Below are 24978 nucleotides of genomic sequence, written 5' to 3' on the forward strand. Positions count from 1 at the left end.
GGTTATCAAAAAAGTGTGCCCTGCATCCATGCTGAATCCGTAGTTTAGCTAGAAATATATCAATGCATATGGAACCCATTGCAGTCTCAGTTGTCTCTTCACTGGGTTGTATGTTCTTCTCTGGGCCTGTACACCCGCTGCGAAGTCCGTATAAATGTGAACATTACTTGCTTCATATCTTAGCATTCCTTGTTCTCTCAATAGCTTCAGGATAAGGTCTCTATCCGACCAAGTGTCTAACGCCTACAGTTTCGCAATTAGAGGGTTGGCCGAGGCTTTGACTTCCTCCCTGTCCACTTGTGGAAACGGTCCACCAGTAGCCGGTTGGGAAAGAGGGGAGATGCCCCATATTTACAGCTTTTCTCATCTTAAAAACATATTTGCACAGCAACACATGTTGTGGTGCTGTTGTGCGCCTCGCCCCAGATATTGTCCATATGTTGCCACCACATTTACAGACCAGCAGGAACTGCGTTGAATAAATATGTGCGGTGGGTGCTGATCTCCTTCACATGGATGGGTGTGACAGGCTACAGGGAACACACAACTAACATGCCCGCCATAAAGGCCCTCCTTACACTCGCCTCCAGAGACGTCTTCCCTCTGCTCCTTAAGGATGACGGACATTATTCAGTTACCGCAGCCGGCGAGTTGCACCTGGTGCAATATATTCTGTCTGCTGTTCTGGGTTGAATATCATTCTGTTGCATGGGATGGCAGGCGTGTTGGGCAATCCAATGGCTGCAAATCTGCGTGAGGCTCCCCACTTCCATTTATTTAGGGTGTAATTTGCTTGTCCCGCTGTACATTGAGTGTAGGCTTATTTCCTTGTATGAATCAATCACAGGATTTCCCTGTCTCAGAGACCTCGGAAATTGCCAGGGAGGCGGTCTGCAACCCCAATGGAGACAATGGGTCCAATGTGGTGCGTGCAGTACAGCTAAAGTCAATGCCACGCAGTCAGACTATTTATGTTCCTGAACCACGGTCACTCTCCCTCGCCACCTAACAAAAAACAACCTTCATGTGATCTGCCAGTGAAGTCGCGGTCGGGGACGTCTCTTCGGGGCACTGCAGAGGGCGGATAGAGTACTTGGAATGTGTCTGCTCGTCTGTATTAATCACTGGGATTGCAATGCTTGTGAATGGGTCGCCGGCAGGTTCCTTGAGCACAGAGGCAATTGGAGCACATCAGGTTGGCAGGTGTCCCAGCTCCGCTGTTCCAACTTCCAGGATGGCGCCATTCGGGGCAGTTCTCCCCGGGGTAGCTGCAGGAGAGCAAGCCCTGCAGTCTCCCACAGGGACGTGCAGATGGTAGCTCCTCCCCCCTGCAGGCCGCCAATGCCACGCTCTAGCGTCTGCTACCAACCCCCTAAGCTTCGAAGTCCGATCCGGGCTTCTGCTTCACCTCACGCCGGCATTTATGTTTTACAAATTTCCATGGCGTTAAAACATCTCAGGGGTTCAGAGTTAATCAGTAGCTGCAAAATGCTTTCTTCCTTTCCCACCTTCAGTATGTACACAGATAAATGCAGCGTTCAGGATTTATTTACGTCAGGATTTTGCCCAAGATGGAGCTTCACAGCTAGGCAGCCATTTCCAGTGCTGCTCAACAGCGCCACCATGAAGGAGATTTTGATAAGCCGGGTTGAAGCAAGTAGTACCATATACCTCTGCAGAAATTGGTGTACCAACTATAGGTCACAGGATATAGTTATGACCCAACAGGGGAGACCCTGCCTGCTCAGCTTTAGAAGACCACTGTCATTGCACAACCACAGGCCACTTAAAGTTGAATCAGTGCTTCTGTAAATGTGTGTGTTCCAGGAAGTTTAGGGTTCATGCATGACAGAATGGAGTGCGTTAGTGAGCTGTAAATCGGTGGGGTCGTATTCCCGCTTGGGCACACCACACCTGGCAGGGCTGTGCTCCCACATACCGTAGCAGGGCTCTGTCAGTGTACCTGCTAGCAGCTCCTCACACCGGCCTCGCCATGCCGTCTCCGCTCTGCCACCACTCCCGATCTCTGCCGCTCCGCTCCAACGTGCCTGTCCCTGCTGCTGGACGACACAGACAGAGGAGCGCACACTGCTTCCGTGACTGCACAGGCATTTTGTTGTTCGGCCGCCGCACTGAGCGGGCCGACGCGCCTGCCATCTTGCCACACACAGCGCAAGCCGCTGTATCTCTGCTCCAAGCGCCAGCTCCGCCTGTCAGATCCTACTCAAAGCTGGAAGTGAGCTACAGCAACATTCCAACATGCCGACCGAGGAACAAAGACGGTTATGTACACCACATGAAAGGTTATATACACTGTAGGATAGGAGTGGGAGCTCAGGCCAGGACCGTCCTCACAGCATGGACTCTGGCCACAATCCCCATATAAGGGGCTGATGGCATCTCATGGAAGTGACAGCAACCAGGAAAATCACCTTCAGGGTGAGCAGTCTGATAGTACAGGAATGAAAGGGCTTAAATGGAGCGGCCCCAACAAAACGTTAAAACTAAATTCAAATCCCACGCTGAAACAGGCTTGGAGGAAACTGGTTACACAAACCCAGCCACAACTGCATAACAGTGGGGATTGTGAAAATTGAGCCCTGTTCTGGGGACCTCTTGAACACTGAAATAGCGAGTAATCCTTCACAATGTCTATCTGCAGGCCGCTTGGCCCAAGGAAAGCAGAAAATCCAACAGGGGGGACAGAGGACAGGATAAACGATCCAGGTCCCTCTCCCTGCACCAACTTGAGAATGTACGCCACCTGCAGGCATAAATGGATTTCATAGCGGGTCTCCAAGATGAAAGTAGCACATCAAGGACGTTGTCCGACAAATACCACTCCTTGTATCTCATCCTCTCAGTAGCCCAGCATGAAGGCTCAGGCTGCCGAGGTTCGGGCAGAGGACCCGTCCCTCAGAATGGGAGAGCAAGTCGACTCTCCTCGGAAGGCTCCATGGAGGGCAGATGGACATGTCCAGCAACTCCAGATAACATGTTCTTCCGAACAGGTGCTATCTCCTGAGACCAGCGGAATGACAGGGATCGGCGGGCACGTATAAAGGTGGTCAAAAGTCCACTCTACCATCATCCCGGCCCCCAGAGCATCCCGGATAAGAAATTCCCTTGACCAGAACAACTCGCAGTTCCTGTTGATACTGGAAGCGAAGAGGTACACTTGAGGAGTTTCTGAACAGAAGAAGATCTCCTCCAGACTTGCTGACGGAGCTTCCACTTGTGGGAGGCCGAAGTCTGTCTGCTCAAGACATCCGCTGTGACATTCTTAAGTCTAGTCATTGTGAGCTGTCGCTAAAGAGAGACTGTTCCCCAGAGCCCAGAACCATAGTCGCATTGATTCTCTACACAGGGGGAAGGACACAGCCATAGCACATTGTTTGTTCAGGTAGTGCATGGCCACTGTGTTGTCCGTCAGAGGGGAGGAAAGCGACCAGCATCACCCTGATCGCCCTAAACTCCAACAAGTTGATGTGTTCCTGATACACCGTGGGAGACCACAGTCCACTCAGCGTTGGGTCCAAAAGGCGAGTGCCCCAGCCAGTCAGAGATGCGTCCGTGACCAGAGTCACCTGGGGCCAAGATTGGTGAAACAACACGCTTCACAGCCAGGTGTCTCGCATGGCCCTGCACGCAAGATCCAGAGCCACCTGGTTCGAAAGCTGTAGAAGGTCAGACATGTCTCCCTAAAACTGCGACCATTGGCAACAGACAAGCCACTGGAGCAATCTCATGCGCATCCTCGCCTACTGCACCGCAATGATGCAGGGGGCCATGAGTCTCAGAAGGCGCAGGAAAGAAGAGGGTATGGACTTGTTTGTGTGATTGGAGAACATTGACCAATCCGAAAGATGTTCGCCACTCGATCCTCCGGCCGAAAGGCCCAGCCCAGGTGAGTGTCCAAGGCTGCCCTGATGAATCGGAGAGATGGGATGGAGAAATGCAAGACTTTTTGAAGTTCAGAGAGAAGGCCACCTTGCAAAATAGTGCATGTAAGGAGTTGGTGCACAGACAGCAGATATGGGAAACTAGCTCGGACGAGTCATGTGTCCAGGTAGGGAAAAACATGAATGCCTTCCCTCCTGTGGGCAGCCGCTACCACTGCCAGCAGCTTGATGAAAAGCCTGGGAGCCGAGCAAAGGATAAATGGCAGGACCTTGAACTGCTAATGGCGTTGGTCCACTGCGAACCTCAGGTACTTCCATGTGCAGAGTCATCGAAAGCACAGGAAGTAGGCTACCTGAATTGTCCAGAGAAATCAACCAGTCCTGCAGATAGAGGGCTTGTAGAATCGGGCTAGGGTAACGATCTTGAACTTGTCCTGGCATAAGAACACGCTCAGCAGCCGCAGATCCAGGAGGAACGCCAGCCGTCATTCCTCGACCGCACCAGAAAATAGGTCGGGTGGCAGCCCCTTCCTCATTTTGAGCACAGAACCAGCTCTCTCACAATTTTTGCCAGAAGCTGACGGACATCGTCCAGGAGGATGGGGTCCGGAGACAAGGGGGTAGCCAGAGGACTGTGATCCAGGGGCGCTGTAGAAACAGTAGGCAATAACCCGGTCAGGTGAACTGTAAGGCCCAAGCATCGGACGTGGTCTTCGAGCATTCCATACTGAACAAGGAAAGCCTCCCCCATTGTAAGCGTCTGGTAAAACACGGCACTGAGGTTTGGTCCCCTGGGGTGCGGCAGGTACAGCGCAGCATCAAACGTCACCCCTATGGGCACCTTTTCCCCTAACTTCTGGAAAGCTTCTTCCTCTTCCTGGGGCAGATTGACCACAGCCTCCCGGGGAAAAGGCAGTGAGGGGGCAAAACGCCTGCCCCGAGATCACAGTTGTGTGGAGGGCTGCTGCATGGCAAGCCCAACAGACTTAGCTGTCACTTTAGACGAGTGAACCTTCTGGAGGGCGTCATCAACCTTCGCTCCAACAAGGTTATTGCGTCAATGGACATGTCTAACAATCTGGCTTGGACGTCGACGGCAAACCCGGATGTCCTCAGTCAGTAGTGGTGCCTAACCAACCTGCTGGTGGCCATGGCCTACCCCACAGTTTGCTGTGTCCAGCCCTGATTGCAGCAAATTGGCAAGCTGCCTCCTTGCCATCAAAGACCAGGGATTAGAAACTATCCCTCATTTGCCCCTCAGGATGAGCCCGGTCACATTGGCCACTGCCATCCAAAGGACCATGGAAAACTTTGCAATTGCACAAGAGGCATTCACAGCCCGCAGTGGCAAACTGGCTGATGCGAACACCTTCTTGCCCCATACATCAAACCACTTTGTCTCCTCCCTTTTGGTGCAAGGGACGGTAAAGTAGATGTCTTCAGGTTAGCCACAGCGGCCTGAGCCACCAAGATCTCCAGTGAAGTGTGGGATTAGAGGAAGGCTGGGTCTGATGGAGCAGGACAGTGTTTCTTTGCCATGTCTTTGCGCACTGCCGGAACAGAGGCAGGCTTCGCCCCACACCTCCAATATGGGTGCTTCGCCCGTTACACTGAAGGGCAGGAGCGTCTCTTTCTTGGGTGCCTCGTCAAGAATGTCACAAAGATCATATTGAACCTTGGACCGGGATGGAGTAGAACAACGTAGAGTTCTGGCCACTTTAGTCATCAAGCAGCTTGGGGCTCCGCCGATGTGGAAGCTTGCAGGAAATCCATCGGGGGTGGTGTTGAGGTCGCTGGCTCCTTGAGGTCCTCTGCCAATGCCAGCACATCCTTGCCCTCCCTGTAAAATTCCCCCACTTCCCTAGAGCACAGAGGTTCCAGCACAAAAGGGACCTGGTCACCCTCACCGTCATAGAGGTTGCCTGGTCAAAAAGCATCCATAGGGAGTGGTGCATATTCCTGTGGAGCCCCCAACGCCGTCGCCGGTGCCGAGGCTTTGGCGCCCGAAGTTGGGGCCTGTCGGCGCTGAGTGGTCTCAGCTTCTTTTTGGTCCAGGCCCAAGCACTTAGGCATGAATGGTCTGTTGAGGGTACCCTGCCAGTCGCAACAGACACGGTGGGACCCTGCAGCCCCATGGCCAAAGCTCAAGGCGCCATCACCTGTGCCAAGGCCAGAGCCGCCGGCGCTTTGGCGTAGCTGGCTAATATCTTCAGGCAGTAACTCTCCCATTCCTCGGGTGTGGAGGATTGGGTCAGAAAAGGTACCTCTTTTTTCCACTCATCTGACTCTGGAGCGGTGGCTCTTCTTCTTGGAAGAGGAAGACTAATTTCGGTGCGAGGACTCACTCGGGGAGCGAGAGCTCTTTCATCCATCTTCCTCCTTTTCCTTGTGCGGAGCCGCCAGTTCTTCCTAGCACTGGTCCACGCCGTGCGCCCGCCACTGAGATCACGAAGCATCACTCTTCTCTTGTGGACAAAGGTGAATAATATCGTTGACGCCCTTTCCCAGAGGGTGTTCGGGTGCATGGACTGGCATGCAGTCTTGGGTGTCATGCTCCAGCCTAAGAAGTTTAAACAGATCCAGTGCGGATCCAAGACTGAAATCTGTCGGCCGCAATCTGCATATGGCTTGAATCCAGAGGCATTTGACTGAGTAGGCATGGTGTTGCAGAATAAAATAGTTAAACTTGATGAGCGCGTTCCCGATTAGCAAACAGAGTGCATGGAAAAAAGACACAGATCCCGGGGCACGGCGCCTCTATATATACTGGTCCAATGTCATATCTGGTGTGGGGTGCATAGAGGCGTGGGAGAAGGTAGGTGTTGTGCCCCTTGGCGGCGGAAATGTTTCCTGAGAACACATGCACTGGGAAGAAGTTCATTGGAAAAGCTGCAATAGCCAAGCAGGAGAGCGAAGGGCAGGGACTATTAGGAGGGGAGGAGCCAGGTGCTGAACAAGGAGGCAGAGATGCAGAAGAATCACTACCAGTGCAAAGGTGAACAAAGATAAAGGAGAAAAGTGGGTGGAGGGGGGCGCTGTTGCGCTGACGGAAAATAGCTGCCTAGCTGAGAGCTCCGTCCCGTGAGGCGTGCTCCTCTTCAAATCGTGCCGCGGTGCGCCCTCAAATCCAGCACCAACTTCTGGTACAGTCTCCTGGGCACCCTGGCGTGATACTGTCTGACTCGCGTTCCAATAATTAGCCCCATTGCGGAGCAACAGCCCGCGGAGGATGCGACCGAGACTTTCCATTGCCCCGACCCGCCTCTTCCTTCCAGGGAAGTCTCCCTGTGATCCTGTGGATCTGGGGCCTGCAGTGGGGGAGGGGCGCTATCCCCGTACTGTGTCCGCCTCCTCCCCTCACCATCTGCTTGATCGGCAGGTGGTCGCTGACCACCAAGTTTATACCTGCTCCGGTGGATGCGCGGGGGCTCGGCGCCCCGGCGTGTGTAGAGAGCGACCTGCTCCGCTGCCCCTCCTGGGTGGCGTGCCGCTGGCCGGGCCCTACCCCAGGACCAGACCCATCGGGGTCGGAGCTTATGGCCCACACATGAGGCGACCCTGCTCGCGGCGGGTGCGGTGAGTCCGTGAGGGCCCTGGGCCCCCAGCACACCTCCTGCAGTGACACGTCTCCCCTTTTTCACAGTTCTCCCACCCGGGGACCACGGTTGGTTTCTCCCGCCTTCCCTGCAGCCTCTCACCTGGGGGGGCACGAGACAAGAGCTGCAACAGTCCTCTGGGCCGCGGGCATCTCACAGTAGCCCCACTTTAAACGTGCTGGACTTTGCTTCCTGCTGCCACCCTGGGCCGAACCTGTGCCTTATAACCTGTGTGGTCTTCTTAAGGAACACGCCATTCAAGCCTGAGGCGGCCACGTGGAGATTACTGCTACAGAGCTGCACATCCCGCCCCCCCCCTGCTCATATCTATCATTCACAGACCAGTCGCCCATAGCCCAGCGAGCAGGCGGTGCCCTGTGTCCATCCCCCAAACACCTGATCTACTGATCCCCAGCTGGCTGCCTCCCGGCTAGCGGACTCGGGGCGCTCTACCTGACCCTTAGCAGCCTACCATACCTGCATGAAGATACTCAAACGCATTGGGGCCCTGAGGTGCCACTCGCCTCTCCCCCACTGCAGACTATAACCCTATTGGCTCCGATCTCCATTTGCGACCGGCTGGACTGGGCGGCGGTGGGTGCTTGGGTCCCAGCGCCCTTTGGCTTAACCCCCGAGCCCCCCTACCTTGGGTACACCATGTAAACCACGGGCCCTTGCCGAGGCGCATCATCCAAACCTCCTGAAATACCCGGCTACCCTTGATCCTACCGAGAGACTGCTACTGCGCTCCACTGAGTCCCTTAGGGATCACCTCTCTGGGGACGCACGGAACGCCGACTGTTTATTCTCTGCAACTCATTGGGCCATCTTCCCGCATTGCGCTTGGACACCATAAGCCTCCCCCGCACCCCATTCAGGTGCCTCTGGCTCATCACCACTGTTCCTACGCACCTTCTCGGCCACTCGCCATCCGTTCCTTGGATCACCAATCAGGTACTTGAATAATAGCCTTCCCTACGGCATTAACTTGCCAAACACCTACTACAGCTATTTCACTTCTGGCCTGGATCACCCATCCATCCCTGGTGTGAGACGAGCACCTGAGGGTCTGTGGACTCTCACTCAACCAGCGAAGCGCACTCCTACAACAGTCGGCTCCTGCGACGCACACCGGGAGCCGACCCGGCCTCTCGGCCCTCCACCTGTGACCCTACCCCCTTCTGTATTGCCTCGATCATCTCCTTTGTGAGCCCGGACCGACAGGGCTGCCCCCTCTCTGCACTATGACCAAAGGAACAGGGAAAAAACATTGCTCCATCAACATGTTCGAAAAAACTCCATCGAGATCGGCCGAGGAGGCAACGGAGCACGTTCCAACTAGCCCAACACCGTCTGACTCTCCTGACTCCCAGAGCATGATGGAATTCATCCGCGAGGGCTTCACCACACTCCACTCCAAACTAGATGACATGAATGGTACCATATCCTCCATCAAGGCCCACATCGAGATGAATGACGGCCGGGTGGCAGAGATAGAGACAAGGCTGAGCGCCACCGAGGATAACCTGGGCTCCCTTTGTGCGGAGGTCTCTTCGCTCTCCAACCGAGTCCATCAGGTCGAGAAGAAGAATGAGGACCTCGAGTCCCGATCGAGGCGGAATAACCTTCGTATTATCGGTGTCCCTGAAGACGGTGTCAACGAGCGATGGAGGACTATATCGAGCGCACACTGCTGTCACTCCTTGATTCTCCAAAACTCTCCCCGCAGTTCGCGATAGAGAGCCCACCGAGCCCTAACAGCTAAACCTAAGCCGGGCGCACCTCCATGCCCCATCATAGCCAGGCTTCTGAACTTCCAAGATCGTGATGCCCTCCTTAGGGCTGCAAGAACTGCTGTTGGGAGGTGCCAGAATAACACCTATACCCCAATTTTTCAGTGGCTGTTCAACGGGAGCGCAAGACCTTCTTGGGGGTAAAGAAGAGACTAAGAGACCATGGAGTTAAATACTCCATGCTGTACCCCGCTAAGATACGTATTGAACACTCCAACCAGGTGTTTTTTTCCACAATTCCAGAAGAGGCCTCCAGGTTCATTGATTAACATTTCCCTGGCTAAACCTCTAACATATTTACGACTGTTACATCATTCTGTTGAGAGGTTACCAAAACCAGCTACCTACCACTTTGTGTCAGTAACCTGTGAGATGACTACTACTCTCAATCAAGAACAAATTGATTCACCATTGTAAGACCGTGCCATACCCATTCGTACAAAATCCTCTCCAAGTTACATACAATGACACTGTTAGGCACCATGTTTATCCTAAAATTGCCCCGTGGTTTGGAGCATCACCACCAGGCCGGTTCACAGGCCCCCCGGCGTTGATGCCATTGGTTTGGATTTGGTTAATGGGTTATGGGGTTATCATTCCTCTGTTTGGGGGAGGGATGTGGGTGGTGGTGGGTTATGTTGGGTGTTATGTTACAAAAGGCTTGGCGTCCACAGCGAGGATTGAGTGCAAGGTAATATTGGACCAATGGTATTACAGGGCTGGTAGACCGATCCATCGGTCATCGGGGCCGCCTCTCCAACAAACAATGATCCTAAACGAACATTTCTACACTGTTAACAGAGGATAACTTAACTTTCATGAGCTGGAATGTGCGGGGTCTGGGTAATTATAAGAAAATGAGACAACTTCAGTTGGAGTCTGAACGTCACGGGGTGAAAATCCTTTTCCTGCAGGAGACACACGCCTGTACTGAATACTGTGAAAAATTCACCAAAATGTGGGGCCCCCAAAGATACTTCACTAATTACTCTACCAAAAGTCATGGGATCATGACTCTAATTCACAAGAGCCTCAGGTTTGATCTTATATCCTCACAGATCGACCCCCAGGGCAGATATGTGCTACTCCATGCCACCCTTCAGAATAGGGAGGTGGTCCTACTGAATGTTTACGGTCCCAACATTGACAATCCAGAATTTTACTTACATCTCACGTCCCTCCTTGATAGCTTCCCCTTAATACCAATTCTTTGGGGGGGTGACTTCAATACAAATTTCGACGTGAACCTTGACAGATCCGGCTCCAGACCCCACCAACTTACCAAAGCAGCCTATACTACGTTATCTCTCCCCCGACTTGCACTGGTCGACGCCTGGAGGCTCCTATCCCGACTCCTGCTCCTACTCCTCGGTACATGACTCCTATTGCGGAATTGACAGATGGCTAGTCTCTGATACACTGATAAAAAACGTGACTCGGCTAATGATCCTTCCTAGAACCCTCTCTGACCATTCACCAGTGACTATTACCCTTTGCTGGAGCCCAGACCGCGATCGGAATAGACACTGGAGAATGAAACCTCATTCCCTCCTTGACCCTGTATTTAGTTCCGAATTGGAGACGGCCATCGAAGAGTTCTTTGAAATAAATACTGACTCGGTATCTTCAGGCCACTCTCTGGGAATCCTTTAAAGCTTACATCAGGGGCATAGCACTGTCCAAGGAAAATGGTATCCTTAAAACAATCCGAAAGGATATCGCGGAAAGTGAGTCCAAACTATCGACCCTGGAAGCCCAATTGTCATGATCTCTGCTTCCAAAAGATCAGGACTTGCCCGACTCCCTTGGAAGCAGACCCATAACCCCGGTTCCAAGTGCCAGCCAGTCCCAATTGGGACCTTTTGGACCCTGTCCTGGCGCCAGTGGCACCAGGCTCATAAAGATGCCCTGTCCCAGCGCTGGAAGCGCCGGGCTCATAATGCTTGGGTGGACTTACCTGCAGCAGACCATGCTGCTTACTTACCTGCCAGTTGAACCCCTGATCCTCTTCTGTTTGGGACTACTTTTCCTGTTGGGTGGGGCAGGAGCCACTCCCTAGGTTCAGAACACTGGAACTCTTCTGGAAAGCAGGAACTCTTTTCTTACCTAGGCGTGGCTGTGGAAGGAGACACCTAAGCACTACAGGAGGCTATTTAAACCACACCCGATGGATGAATCTTGCTTTGCGTTATTCTGCATTCTCTGCAGCAGAACGCTCATCGTGTCTTCTGCTTCTGATCCTGGGCCTAAGGAAACAAAGGCTTACCATCCTGGAATCCAGTCTTCAGCAGCACCTGTAAAGACAAAGAAAGAACAGGTTAGCACTACGGGCTTCAGTGGCAGCACATCTCTTACCTGGTCCATCGGCTGTCACCAACGCCTCGCGCTGCATTCCGGCATCTGAAGGACAAAAGCTTACCAGCTCTTTGCACGCTCCGGAGGCCTTCGGCGCTGCATCCCGCATCTGAAAGACAAAAGAAGGTGCGTTTAAAGACATTGGGCAACTTTATTACTCACGTGCCATTACTCCTTCCCACGCCGAATCCAGTGGGTATTCCAGCACCCTTCAGCTTCTCTAAAGCTCCGAACTTGTACCTGCAAGATAAAAGGGACAGTTAGTGCGCATCGTGAAGCAGGCTACAAGCGCTTACCTACGTGCTTCCAGGCGCTTCTATTCCTCACGCAGGTTCGATCCTCAACTCTCATCAGCCCGCCATCCGCCATCGCCGGAACTCTGCAAAACAAGAGATATCATTACAAAAGACTTTTAAGACATTTGAAGCGCCCAGAACTTACCGTTCGTGCAGTTAACGATGGACAGCAGTCCTCTGAGGTCAAGAGGCCTGCACCCTTATCCAGTGAAGGAACTGGTTACGGCACCCTGCCCCGAGGCAGATGGAGAGCTCGGCGTTCACTTACCTAAGGTGAGGGCGTTAACCTTTGGGGTTCTACAGGAGAAGAGAAAGGGAAGAGGAGAGAGGCACCCAATAACCCCAGTTCATTAATCCCATATTTTCTATCTTCAGACATCTTACTCTTCGAGTCAGACATACAGTGCACAGAGGTCCAGCCCAAAGAGCCAACCGTATGTTACACATCACCTTTGAAGATACGGCATTCACCCAGTCAAGACCGGCGCCTCTGCGGGAATCAGGTGAGCGTTACACCAATGCTCACTACACCAAACCCCTGAAGCCCTAGCATCCATAGGAACGGAACTCGACATGTTTCACTCTTTGGTGGACCGTGAACTAAAATTCTTGAACAGCCCTGGCCTCGTTAGGAAATATGGTGAGGGTGAGCGTCATTGCCACTTCCTGGCTAGGCTTCTCCGGCGCAAGCTTGGTGCCCCACACATCCCTGGGGTGGAAAGACCCGATGGCTCCCTAGCCACTTCATTGCAAGATATCAACTCCGAATTCCTTACCTTTTATGAATCCCTATATACCAATGCGGACAGTGCCCCAACATCGGAGATAGACTCCTACCTTGATGCCCTCCCCCTCTCAGTACACTCCCCCGATACCATCGGATCTCTCGACTCCCCATTTGCCCCTGAGGAGTTCTCAGACGCCGTAGACTCACAGGGAAATCCCCAGGCTCAGATGGCATCCCAATTGAATTTTATAAACGTTAGAAATCGCTCCTACTTCCCCGTCTAATAGCCCTGTGGGAGGAATTAGTGGAGACAGGCAAATTTCCCCCCTCTCTCTGCAAAGCCACAATAACTGTCTTACTCAAACCTGGCAAACCGCTCACACAATGCGCTCGTACCGCCCACTCTCGCTCATCAACTGCGATGCCAAAATCTACGCCAAACTATTAGCTCTACGCCTGGCCCCCTACATGCCGCACATTATTCATCCTGATCAAGCAGACTTTATTCCAGAACGCTCCAACTCCTTGAACCTGAGGCGCCTCTTTAAGATAATCAGCAGAATAAACTCAAATATTCACGCAGTAGCCGCCACACTTGATAGGCAAAGTGTTTGATTCTGTGTCGTGGAAGTACCTCTGGCGGGTTCTTGAAAAATGCTAATTCGGCCCTTCCTTTCTCTCCTGGGTTAGACTACTATACTCTGATCCTGTAGCCAGGGTCCGCACTGAGGACCAATGCTCTCCCCTTTTCCAGATTGCTAGGGGGACGAGGCAGGGCTGCCCATTCTCCCCTGATCTTCGCCATAGCAATGGAACCGTTCGCCGATATGCTACGCCAATCCCATGCACACAGAGGCTTACGAACTGCGGGCCAGTCTGATATAGTTTCCCTGTATGCCGATGATGCGCTTCTCTTCATCCACTCCCCCTCCACTAACATGGCTCCGATATTGGAAGACGTTATCCGCTTCGGACACATCTCCGGACTTAAAGTGAATTGCTCTAAATCCACCCTCTTCCCGCTCACAGACTGCACTCCCCCCCCCCCCGATACTCTGGGGTTCGCTTGGGCTCAGTCCCATCTCGGAAAAGAAATAGCTTGCCACTTCAAATTGACCTTCAAAGAAAACTATCAAAAATACCTCACAAACCTTGCAACAAGGGCACTGAGTAAACTGCCGATCTCCCTGGCAGGCAGAATAGGGATACTAAAGATGATAGTACTGCTCCAACTTCTGTACAGGTTCACCAACATCCCTTTATGGCCAGTTGAAGGGTTCTTCCGAACATTGACTCGCACGATTAACACCGTTTTGTGGCACTCAGGTGCGGTCCGTCTTAAACTTGGGACCTTGTCCACCCCAATGGAGGGTGGTGGCTTCGGCGCTGCTGACTTCTTCAAATACTGGCTGGTAGCGAAAGTCCAAATCACTTCACACTGGTTCAACACATTAGATCCCCCTCCACACGTTAGGCTCGAAAAACTAGCGGTTCGTTCCCTAGTTGTTCAACCTATCCCGACAGTTCCGGACTCACTTGACCCAGTGGCCTGCACGTCCCTGGCCCTAACAAAAGCATGGAAATTACTCGGCACCGCCCAACCATTCCACGGTAACCTCCCACTCTGGAACTTCCTCCTGGGGGTCCCACATGTACCACCACTCGTAGTGCACGGTTGGGCCGAGGCAGGATATGAGCTGATCCGAGACATCTTTGAGCAGGGCAACTTCATTGAATGGCCAGACCCCCCATTGTCCCCGAGATGGAGAATGTCTATATGGCTCCAGTACTCATCTCTCTGGAAAACCCTTAAACACAAATTCCCTATGTTCCCAGCGATACCACCAGATGATCCCGCAATTGCAGAGCTAACCTCCCCCACGCCCACGAGGGGTAAAGTATCCAGACTCTATAACATGGTTCAAACTAGATCCACCCCAGTATTCACCAAACTGAAACACGCATGGGAAGATGACCTTGGGTTGGAAATGACCGACGAACGATGGGCCCATATGTGCTCACATATACACTGGGTATCCTTCAACTCCCGCTTCAAACTAATTCAGTTTAAGGTACTCCATAGGTATCACTATACCCCAAACAGACTTCATCACATGCTTAATGACCACTCCACAAGATGCCCCAGATGTGGCTATGATACCGCCGACTACATTCACATGATCTGGTCCTGTCCCCGCCTCACCCATTTCTGGAATTTGGTATGTTCTACCATGTCAACTATTCTTGAGCATCCCATCATCCCATCTCCAATGAGATATCTCTTCCACGACTTCCCCGAACTCCGCCGAGATTCCAAAAAACTGGCCGGCCTCTGCATGTTACTCGCAGTACGGTCCATTGTACTCTGCTGGCTTCGCCCCACACCACACACTCATGCACAGTGGCTCAAGGCGGTCACTTGGGCTTTAGACACCGAAGAATCCTGGTCCCTACTGCAGCCAAGTCACTCAAGACCCATGGATATTTGGCTCAAGTTTCGATCCTATATGTCCGCTATGGATACTGCATCAGATGCTACATCTCCAGCTCCCACCCCCCTCATCCCCGTTCCCCCTCCTGAACTGCTGACTCCCCAGTCCCGCACCCACTCTGCATGCACCTCCCAAGTGTATAATCAAATTATAAGCTGACTCTGTAAACCTGTATTACCTATACTGCTATTGTATTGTACCTGCTATGTATGTTGCTCACCTATGTCTGTGCTGCCAAGCTAAATAAATACAAGTTTTTTTTTAAAAAAAGAAAAGTGGGCAGAGAAGATTCCTCTGAGAATCTTGTTACTCAAACCGAGATCTGGAGCACTTATGGTGGGGTTCATTAGACTACACAGCCTGGTGGTTGCCACCTTGCATGCACTCCAAGTACCACATACTTATATTTTCCCCAATACCACAAGAGCAATATTGGGTTTAGCTCATTGTTTCCCATGGACAGCAACTTTATAAACTTCCTACAGCTACACTTGCTTACCATCATCACCAGAGGGCTGAGGAAAAACATCCCTAGAGGTATATTATTTTATAGCACAAGAAATTCTGATGGACTCTTTAAAGTTAAAAAATGTAAATGCTATAGAAAATTTGAAGGGCATCATAAATCCAAGTACAGATTTTAAGATAAGCATTTTCCCTCTGCCAGTTACCTGAAAAACAAGCTCTCTTTGCTCTCCATTATTGTTGTTGTATAGATTTCCTTCTATTGCACTTGTTTAACAATGCAACCCACTAAAGCATGCCCAAGTCCAGGAATGATTCAATCACTAAGGAAATGTCCGGGTGCTTGAGTGGGGCTCTATGAGTAAGATGAAGAGGGAAAGATCTCTAGCAACGTGGCTTTGGATATGCCGGATATCAGGTAAGCTGTGCAGTGGCTACATATTTTTCAAACTCAGAATGTCCAAGTAAAGTTCCATCAGCACTCTAGGTGCGAAGCCCAGGCCCTATAAGGGTTCTGCACAGTGCTTCATCCAGGAACACCAGAAACTGAATGTCCCGAGCAGCTACGGACGGGGCATGGGCTCTGGAATCCAAAGGAAGACCACAGTCTGGTATTTAACACATGAAAGTCATTGCCTCACACATTAATTGTGAAATTCTCCTGGATGCCCATAGTACAGATAGAAATCAGAGTTTGTGGCATATTTAGCAGAATCCCTGTTCTCATTTCCCAATTTCTTCTTTAGTTCATGGTTCCACAAGTAAATATCTCCACTGGGGAAGAGGGAGAGTGACAGAGAAAAAAAAGAGAGAGAGAGTGACAGAAAAAAGAGTGACAGAGAAAAAAGAGAGTGACAAAGAAAAAAAAGAGTGACAGAAAAAAAAAGAGAGAGAGACAGTGAGAGAGTGGAGTGTGAGAGTGTGAGAGAGGGAGAGAGAGAGAGAGAGAGAGAGAGAGAGAGAGAGAGAGAGAGAGAGAGAGAGAGAGAGAGAGAGAGATCTCTTATCTCCTGCACGGTCTCAGATTCCTATAACACTTGCAGGTCCTGAATCCAGTCACCATCCATAATGGCTCAAGTGATCAGCAAGATTCCGTTTTCATAGCACTTGGCATTGGCGATTTGCCTGTTAGTATGTACTACCAGTTCTTACAAATAGGGTTATCATCGCCCACTGGAATGATGAACATTGTTTTCTTGATCAGCATATAAAGGAAGGCTAAGCGGCATCTCTTACAGTACCATAGCGCTAGCTGGCATCAAAGAAACACCTCATATCGGGATAATCCCTAAATGCATCAAACATGACAAAGGAAAAGTAACTTTAGAGATCTTACATGATCATCCCACGCTTTCTTCTCTCTTTCATAGGCTTCCCTCCTTTTCCTTTCAAGTTGTTCTTTCAATATTGCAGCTCGAGCATTTGCTTGGGCCTGAAAACCAAAAATAATACCTTTACCTCGAAATAAAACAACCTAATGAAAGTATTAAGTGAACTGTTTTATTAAGGACTTCATGTTGCAAATCCCAAACCTAAATGGCACTATGTATTGACTGGACAAATATGACAAATTCCAGTAGAAAACTATTTACACATAACAAAGGCTGCAATATTATGCATTATTTCCCATCTCGGTGGTACTAATTTCATCAATTTCAGAAGGCTGACATGCTGAATCATTCTTACCAGTCTTAAAGCACATTGTGTAAGGGTTCCAAACAGATGTCTGCGGTAGGTTGTTTGAGCCACTAAATTGTGGTACAAAAGAATACGAAAAGAGTAACTGGGAAGGAAGGTTACACTGTGTGATTATATGCGTTTACAAATCACTAGTGACCTGAGGAAGGAGCAGTCTTTCCTCTGTGATCGTGACCAGATGGGCCAGTTTGTGGCGCCACGTGCCAGACAGACAAAGTAGTGAGATGGAGAGAGTGGGCACTGCAGGGAGAGAGGTTGTTAGGGAGAATTCTCTGTGTAGGCTAATTTCCCAAACCTAGTGAGTCCCCCAGCAGCTTCGCTGGATTTTTGGGGTTTATTTTTTTCTCCTGCTAAGAGTGAGACTCTTTCTCCCACTCTTAGACATGATTTGAGATATCCTTTGACTTGGTAATGTGTTTTATGGGCTATGGGGTCTTTTACTCCATAGGGTTTCATGTGTTTTTGGTAAGTGTGTTACACAGCACCCTCAGTGCAGTAACACAGGGGTGTCATAGTGACCCCCAAACAGACTCCATACCCTGGGACTGACTACTGTCTCCCAGGGCATGTAAAGTCACCATTGACTTTACTAGTCTTAAATTGTGAACAGAACCAGTACAAACCATCATATTGTGGAAGTACTGGTAGGGGTAATTAGATTGCCCCTGGGTCTGTTTTTCGAGGGGGGCACTGTGCAGTTCCCCCTCGTCGAGTTTCTGGCTAGTGGCAGTGGTTACCACACAAAATATTCCACAGGAATATTTCCTATGGGATTTTCCCATTCATTTTAAACGCACCACTTTTTGGGTGCAATGTTAAAGATACCGCCGGGTTATTTATTTAATATTTATTCCCCGGTTGGGTCTTTTTGCCAGGACTCGGTTTTAAAATGGCATTTGTGTTTGCCTCTGTAACTCCAACCCAAGTCGAGCCCTTTGTTCCACTTTTGGCGGGCTTCTGCACATAAGCCACCAAAAGTGGTGCCACTCTGTCTGGGTCTACAGGATGTGTGGGAGGGGGGTTTAGGCACCCTGGACTGAGTTGCCTCGGCAACTCAAGTCACACTCTTGTGTGATTGGCCCAGTGGTGAGCCGCCCGGCTAACCACTTAGCATGTTTGAGTGACAGCTATGACTGATGAATGGGGGTTTTCTGCATAAAAGCAGGACTTTGGGGACTGGAACTTCAGAAGTCACCACAGGACCAAAGAATCCGAAGAGGGAGAAGCTGAGCCGACTTGCAACGACGACACCACCAGTGGAGCCCTGCTGAACCGCCTCACCACTTCCCGACGACAGAGAAGATCTTCATCCCAGAAAGTCTTCTTCCTCTGAACTGGTGGGGATAACCAGTTCGCCCTCTTTTCACCTTCCTGGATCGTCTTGTGGTCGAATCACCCGTGCCAAGCACCCCAGCGGCCGGATAGCCACGCTTCACTGCTACCGCGAATAAAAGGGTAGTACCTTTTAACCGGGAAACTCAGCGGCTGGTTTCTTCCCTGGCAGTGCAACAACCTCCAGCTTTCCTCCACGTCGAGATCTTCTCTTCCCCTGGACGAAGCACCGACTTGCACCCAGGAACAAGTGCCCCCGCTGGAGCTTTCTCACCACTTCAGGTACTGTGTTCCGTAGGTCTCCCTTGCAACAGACTGTTCAAGGTGTCCCGCAAATCCTTGTGGTGACCTGGGACCTGCTAACTAACTTTCTCTGAACTGATCCAACTCTTTTTGAACTATCGGCAAAGACTTTTTCAAGTACAATTCAACTGTGTGATCTTGGACACATTCCGCCTTGCTCTCTCCAAGAGTGGGCCTGGCCTATGAACTTTCTTGCTCTAACAGTAGACTCTGCCTTTTTCTAACTTGCTGTGGTTCTTTTAAAAGTGTTGATATTGTGTGCTTTCCTAATTCTGCCTTTTCCCTCCCTTTTTTAACTAACTTATTGGAGTGCCATCTTAGGTTAAGCGCTCACCTCTGTCTGCAAATAAGTGGTTTTTTAACTAAGACTTGTTCAATAAGTAATCAGGGATGTATATATATATTGATAGTGACTGTGTTTGAACTTGCCTGCCATATTAGTGTTAGTGTATTTTACAAGTGTGTTTTTAAATAAATAATTATATACTTTTATACCCAAGCTCTGCTCAGTGTTTGCTTGTGCTACTGTATCCTTGGACCTATTTTGTATACTCTATATACTGTCTAACTCTTCTTTAGAGAAGTCTAGCTGCTCAGCCACAGCTACCAGGTGAATCTGGGTGGTACACACTGCTACCAATTGGGTTTACTGCCAACACCTGTAGTCCTAAGCGTTTTGCAGTGGTCCTTAAGGGAACTGCACAGGTTTCTGCCTAACAGAGGTACTCCTGCCAGAATTGCAGCCCAATAACCAGAGGAAGAGCAGAAAAATCTGAGAGGGCTGACCAAGATGTAGCGCCATGGCAGATATCAGGCACGTAAACCTCAAGTGGCAGCAAGGATGAAATAACGCAGGCAACCAAAAGATGACAGAAGAGACCATCACCACAGCAGCAGGTTAAAAGCAGAGAAGGTACGCCAGATAGATGGCAAGAGTGGAGCTGCTAGAAGTATTTCCGCACAAACACTTTCTCACACCGCGAAAGACAACAGACTAACATAAGAGCCGTTTACCTGACAAACCCAACACAAGGGGTTGGGACATGTCATGAACTGCTATCCCCCCCCCCCACCCCCGCCAGACGTATAGACTTTGCTATTCCTGAAATGTGCTGAACTATGCAAGCTATTGCCTACTCTTTCCTGAAAACCTCTGTATGCAATGTCATTCATGTGTCTGCAGTTTTTTCTGGTATATGATCCGTATTGTTTACCTGTTCTTGCCTCATACTGTTAGGGAGAATTCTCTGTTTAGGCTGAATTTCCTAACCTAGTGAGTCCCCCAGCAGCTTTTCTGGATTTTTGGGGTTTATTTTTTTCTCCTGCCAAGAGTGAGACTCTTTTACCCTCACTCTTGGACATGATTTGAGTGCGTTTCTTTGGATCTAGATGTGTTTAATGGGCTATGGGGTCTTTTACCCCATAGGGCTTCATGTGTTTTTGTGATGTGTGTTACACAGCACCCTCAGTGCAGTGACACAGGGGTGTCATAGTTACCCCCCAGTATAGACTCCATACCCTGGGACGGACTACTGTCTCCCAGGGCATGTAAAGTCACCATTGACTTTACTAGTCTTAAATTCTGAACAGAACCAGTACAAACCATCATATTGTGGACGTACTGGCTGGGGCAATTCGATTGCCCCAGGGTCTGTTAGTCGAGGGGGCACGTCTCCGTCCCCCCTGATCGAGTTTTGGCTGGTGGCAGTGGATACTACTTTTTATATTCAACCGCGAATATTTTCCTATGGGATTTCCCATTGTTTTAGGCTACTATCTTTATTTAATTATTTACGGTAGCCTCGAACATACCGACGGTTTATTTAATAAATATTAATTCTCTGGTTGGTATTTTTTGCCAAAACTTGATTCTAAAATGGCGTTTGTGTTCTCTTCTGTGACTCCAACCAAAGTCGAGCCCTTTGTTCCACTTTTTGGCGGGCTTCTCCACAGAAGCCCTCCAAAGTGGTGCCACTCTGTCTGGGGTACTTAGGAGGGGTGGAGGGGAATTTAGGCACCCTGGACTGAGTTGCCTAGGCAACTCAAGTCGCACTCCATCCTGATTGGCCCAAGTGGTGAGCCGGCCGCCTCACCACTTAGCATGTTTGAGTGACAGCTAGGCTGAGTGAATGGGGGTTTGCTGCATAAAATCAGGGCTTTGGGGACTGGAACTTCAGAAGTCGCCATAGGACCTAAGAATCCGACGAGGGAGAAGCTGAGCCGACCTGCCACGACACCACCACCGGTGGAGCCGTGCTGGACTGCCTCACCACTTTTCCCAACGACAGAGGAGATCTCCCGCCGGAGAGTCTTCTTCCTTTGACTGGTGGGGATAACCAGTTTCACCGTCTTTTCGCTTTCCCGATGTACCTCGTGGCCGCCTTGCCCGTGCCAAGCACCCCGGCAACCAGGATACCACGTTTTACCACGACCGCGAAACAAAGGTACCACCTTTAACCGGAAAACTCCGCGGCTGGTTTCATCCCTGGTAGTGCAACGACCTTCATCTTTCCTCCAAGTCGAGATCTTCTCTTCCCCTGGACGACGACGCAACTTGCACCCACTACCAGGAACAACTGTCACCGCTGGAGGATCCTTCCCACTTAAGGTACCCTGTCCCGCCTGGCTTCCCTTGCTACCGACTGTATGGGGTAGATTTAGCCCCCGGCATTCGAACCTGGGTTTACTCTGGGACACCCTGGCTAAACTTTCTTAAAGCCTCTCTAAACTCTTTTTGAACCCTCTGCAAGTCTTCCTAAACCTAGTGTAACTGTGTGATCTTGGGCGCATTTGTGCTCTGCTCTCTCTAAGAGTGGGCCCAGCCTTTGGACTTTGGCTCATCAGTGACTTTTTGCTCTCTGCCTTGCTAACCGTGTTCCTGAATCTTAGAGTGGTGTACCTCTTCATATTCTGTCTTTTCCCTCCCTTTCTCACAAACTTATTAGAGTGCAATCTAGTTAAGCGCTCACATCTGTATGGAAATAAGTGGTGTTTTACTTTGATTTATCTGATAGGGAAAAAGGGGTGTATATATTACAATAGTAACTGTGTTTAGAATATATTACAATAAGAGTGCTGGAGTGTTTCAACTGTGTGTTTTTAAATAAATAATTATATACTTTGATACCAAAGCTCTGGTCAGTGTTTGCTTGTATTATTGTATCTGAGTGCCTATTGAGTATACTTTGCATACTGCCTAACTCTTCTTGAGGGAAGTCTGACTGCTCAGCCACAGCTACCAGGTAAATCTGGGTGGTACAGACTGCGAACAAGTGGGTTTACTGCCAACACCTGTAGTCTTAAATCTTTTGCAGTGGTCCCTAAGGGAACTGCACAGGTTTCTGCCTAACACATACCAATAAAGAAAAGTTTTTTAAAAAAGGGCAGTGGCAACATTTGCATTAAAGAAAAGATAATAGACAATCAACTTTTGTTAACAACCGAGGTTTTAGTATTAGAGTGGTCCGGCCCTGCGTGGGCGCAACTGCCGAGAACTACACACACCTGACAGCCCTTTCCCCTCCCCACAGGGATAAAAGGCAGAGCACGAGAGCACACTTTGAACAAGGTCGAACACATGAGGAAGCAGCCATTCCAGGACAGCAGTTCAAACGGAGGAGAAAGGCGGTGGAAACCGAAAAGGACGACAAGGAGGGAATTGCCTGTGCCCTTTTCAACCTAGAGCCACGAAGTCTTCGATAAAAGAGAAGACCGAGAATTGCAGCTGGCGATTGGTGTGATAGATGTCAATGGTACACAGGTCCCTCCCGCACTGGTAGTCAGTGTGGGGAAAAGAGCTTGCTGCTGGGGTACCGTCCTGGACTCCAGCAGAAGAACATCGAGCCAGCACAGCCAGTGAGTCGGAGGAAACTGATAGTGGACCGGACCGTGTTAAGCTTAAAGTTGCAGTGGCAAGGGGGGCGTTGTTGAGCAGCCTGCAAAATGGCTGCTTAGCCGTTAAGCTCCGTGCCCAGGTAACGACCATCGGATTCCATCAGCGGCTAATAACACCTGCCTGCAGTGAAAACATATGCCCCGGGTAACAGCGGTCCAAGGCTACACTTCCATCCAATTCTGTCCGAAATCGGACAAGTACAGCCTTGCTACGGAAACTCGGTAGCTGGGCTGGACGGGCTGTGGAAGGGCCTACCCTGACTGCGTTGTGTGGGGACGCTGCGCGCCCGCTGGAGTACGGCTGCCTGGAGCCACTGCCCGCCCGCCGCCTGTGACATGGCTTGCTACGGCGCTCACGGCGGACTCTATCCTTCTGCCCTGCCCGATTCCCTGCATGGGGCTGCGCCTCCTCTATTTGGGCTTGGCCTCCCACCGGCTTCCCACCCACCCTGCACGGCCCTGACGCTGGCGGAGACCAGCTGTGGGCAGCCCGCGGCTCTACCAGACCCCGCACCGCGGGAGGAATCGGAGCCGGCCTTCTGGGGCGGGCTCCTGTATCTCGCCGTGTGGCCCCTTCCTGCGCACCATCCGGACCCGGCAAGACTACAGGTGAGGAGCTGGGGGGGGCGCCTGATCAGAGCTGCATGGCCTATGTTCCGCAACTAAACTGCATCCCCTCTCCTACACCCAGCTGCCATAACAACCTCAGGGGGCCTAAGCCACTACAGCCTACCACGCTGCCCGCCGGCGCGCCAACCTACTAGGCGACGCAGCCTGCGTCCTAAGGTGGGCCACACAAACACACACTGCACATCCTATACCAAGTACACCCAGGCAGGCAACAGCTATTGACTTATAGGGGGGATCCACCCCTGCCTGTGGGCCAGCGCCGCCCTAATCTGCGGGCGTACCTCAAGTGACATCCACGCTGTGACATCAACCGCCTGTGATGGGCTCAAACCCACCAGGCCTCACACCCTGATTTTCAGACGCGGAGACCCCTCATACTGGCTCTGCGTGGTTTGGCTGAGCGGGCCTATATTACTCTGCCCGTGTGCCCCACCTCCGCTATCTCCTCTTGCCTGGTGCCTACTCTGCCTTCCCTCTGAGTTCGTTCCGCCCCTGTACCCCTCCTTTGCGGCACCTGGGGGCGGGCGGTCTACCTACTGCCTCTTACCGATCTAGGTTGGTTGAGTGGTGCTCCCTGCCCTGGGCCTTGTGGTTGACCCGGCTGGAGTCCCCCCTCGGGCCACACTGCGAGATATCCACCAACGGGTGCGTCAGCACTTTTGGACAATCCAACCTGTACCCGCTCCCTCTGCCTCCTCACACCATCGATCTAGGGGCCCAGAAGACCTGTTCCCCAGGCTCTATAGGTGGCACCTGCCTACATCTGCACGTACCATCACCCACCCTCAGGATGTCAAATAGGTCTCGCAGAGCCACCAGGGCTGGGCTACTGATAAGTTTACCAAGCCAGCATCCAGAACTGAGCAGGGGGCCACCTCCACGAAGACATAGAAACGCCATCGGACCCCCCCCCAGCCCGATCTCACGGCAATGATGGAGTCCATGGCAAAGAACTTCGCCTCTTTACATGAAAAGTTAGATGATTTAAACGCGAACGTTGCCTCACTTAGGACGAAACTGGACCAGCATGGCACTAGAATAACCGATGCTGAAAACAGAATCGGCGCAAATGAGGATGGTGTGCTCTCCCTACAAAACACAGTCACGGCGCAACATGAAGAGCGTCAAGGCCAAGTGTGATGACCTAGAATTGAGGTCACGCAGAAATAATATCTGCATTGTGGGGGTTCCTGAGTCCGCACTGTCGGATGGAACTTGCGGTGGGGACCCTCCTCAAAGACCTCCTCTGTGACCCTCCGCTTTCCCCATTCTTCACAGTTGAGCGGGCACATCGTTCGTTAGCTCCCTGCCCCAAACCAGGCGACTTCCCCAGGCCAATAATAGCTAAGATTTTTAGCTACAGAGACAGAGACCACATACTACGCCTTGCACGTGAGAAGGGTGAACTGAAGATGGAGTCGCATATCATCAGAATTTACCCGGACTTCTCCGTGGGGGTTCAGACGGAGTACAGACAATTCAACGGGGTGAAGAA

General features: G+C 51.1%; 1 protein-coding gene across 4 annotated transcripts in view; it reads right to left on the reverse strand.

The window, feature by feature from the left end:
• NEK1 (NIMA related kinase 1) overlaps positions 1 to 24978 on the reverse strand; it is a 2768493-nt gene that overhangs the window by 1055033 nt on the left and 1688482 nt on the right. For all 4 annotated transcript variants that reach the window (XM_069631399.1, XM_069631400.1, XM_069631397.1 and 1 more), the window contains one exon: positions 16963 to 17058. In XM_069631399.1, coding sequence (XP_069487500.1) covers positions 16963 to 17058 — 96 coding nt within the window. The remainder of the gene's footprint in view (positions 1 to 16962; positions 17059 to 24978) is intronic.

The sequence above is a fragment of the Ambystoma mexicanum genome, chromosome 6q (genome assembly GCF_040938575.1).
Source record: "Ambystoma mexicanum isolate Mex_15411 chromosome 6q, UKY_AmexF1_1, whole genome shotgun sequence".
Lineage (NCBI taxonomy): Eukaryota > Metazoa > Chordata > Amphibia > Caudata > Ambystomatidae > Ambystoma > Ambystoma mexicanum.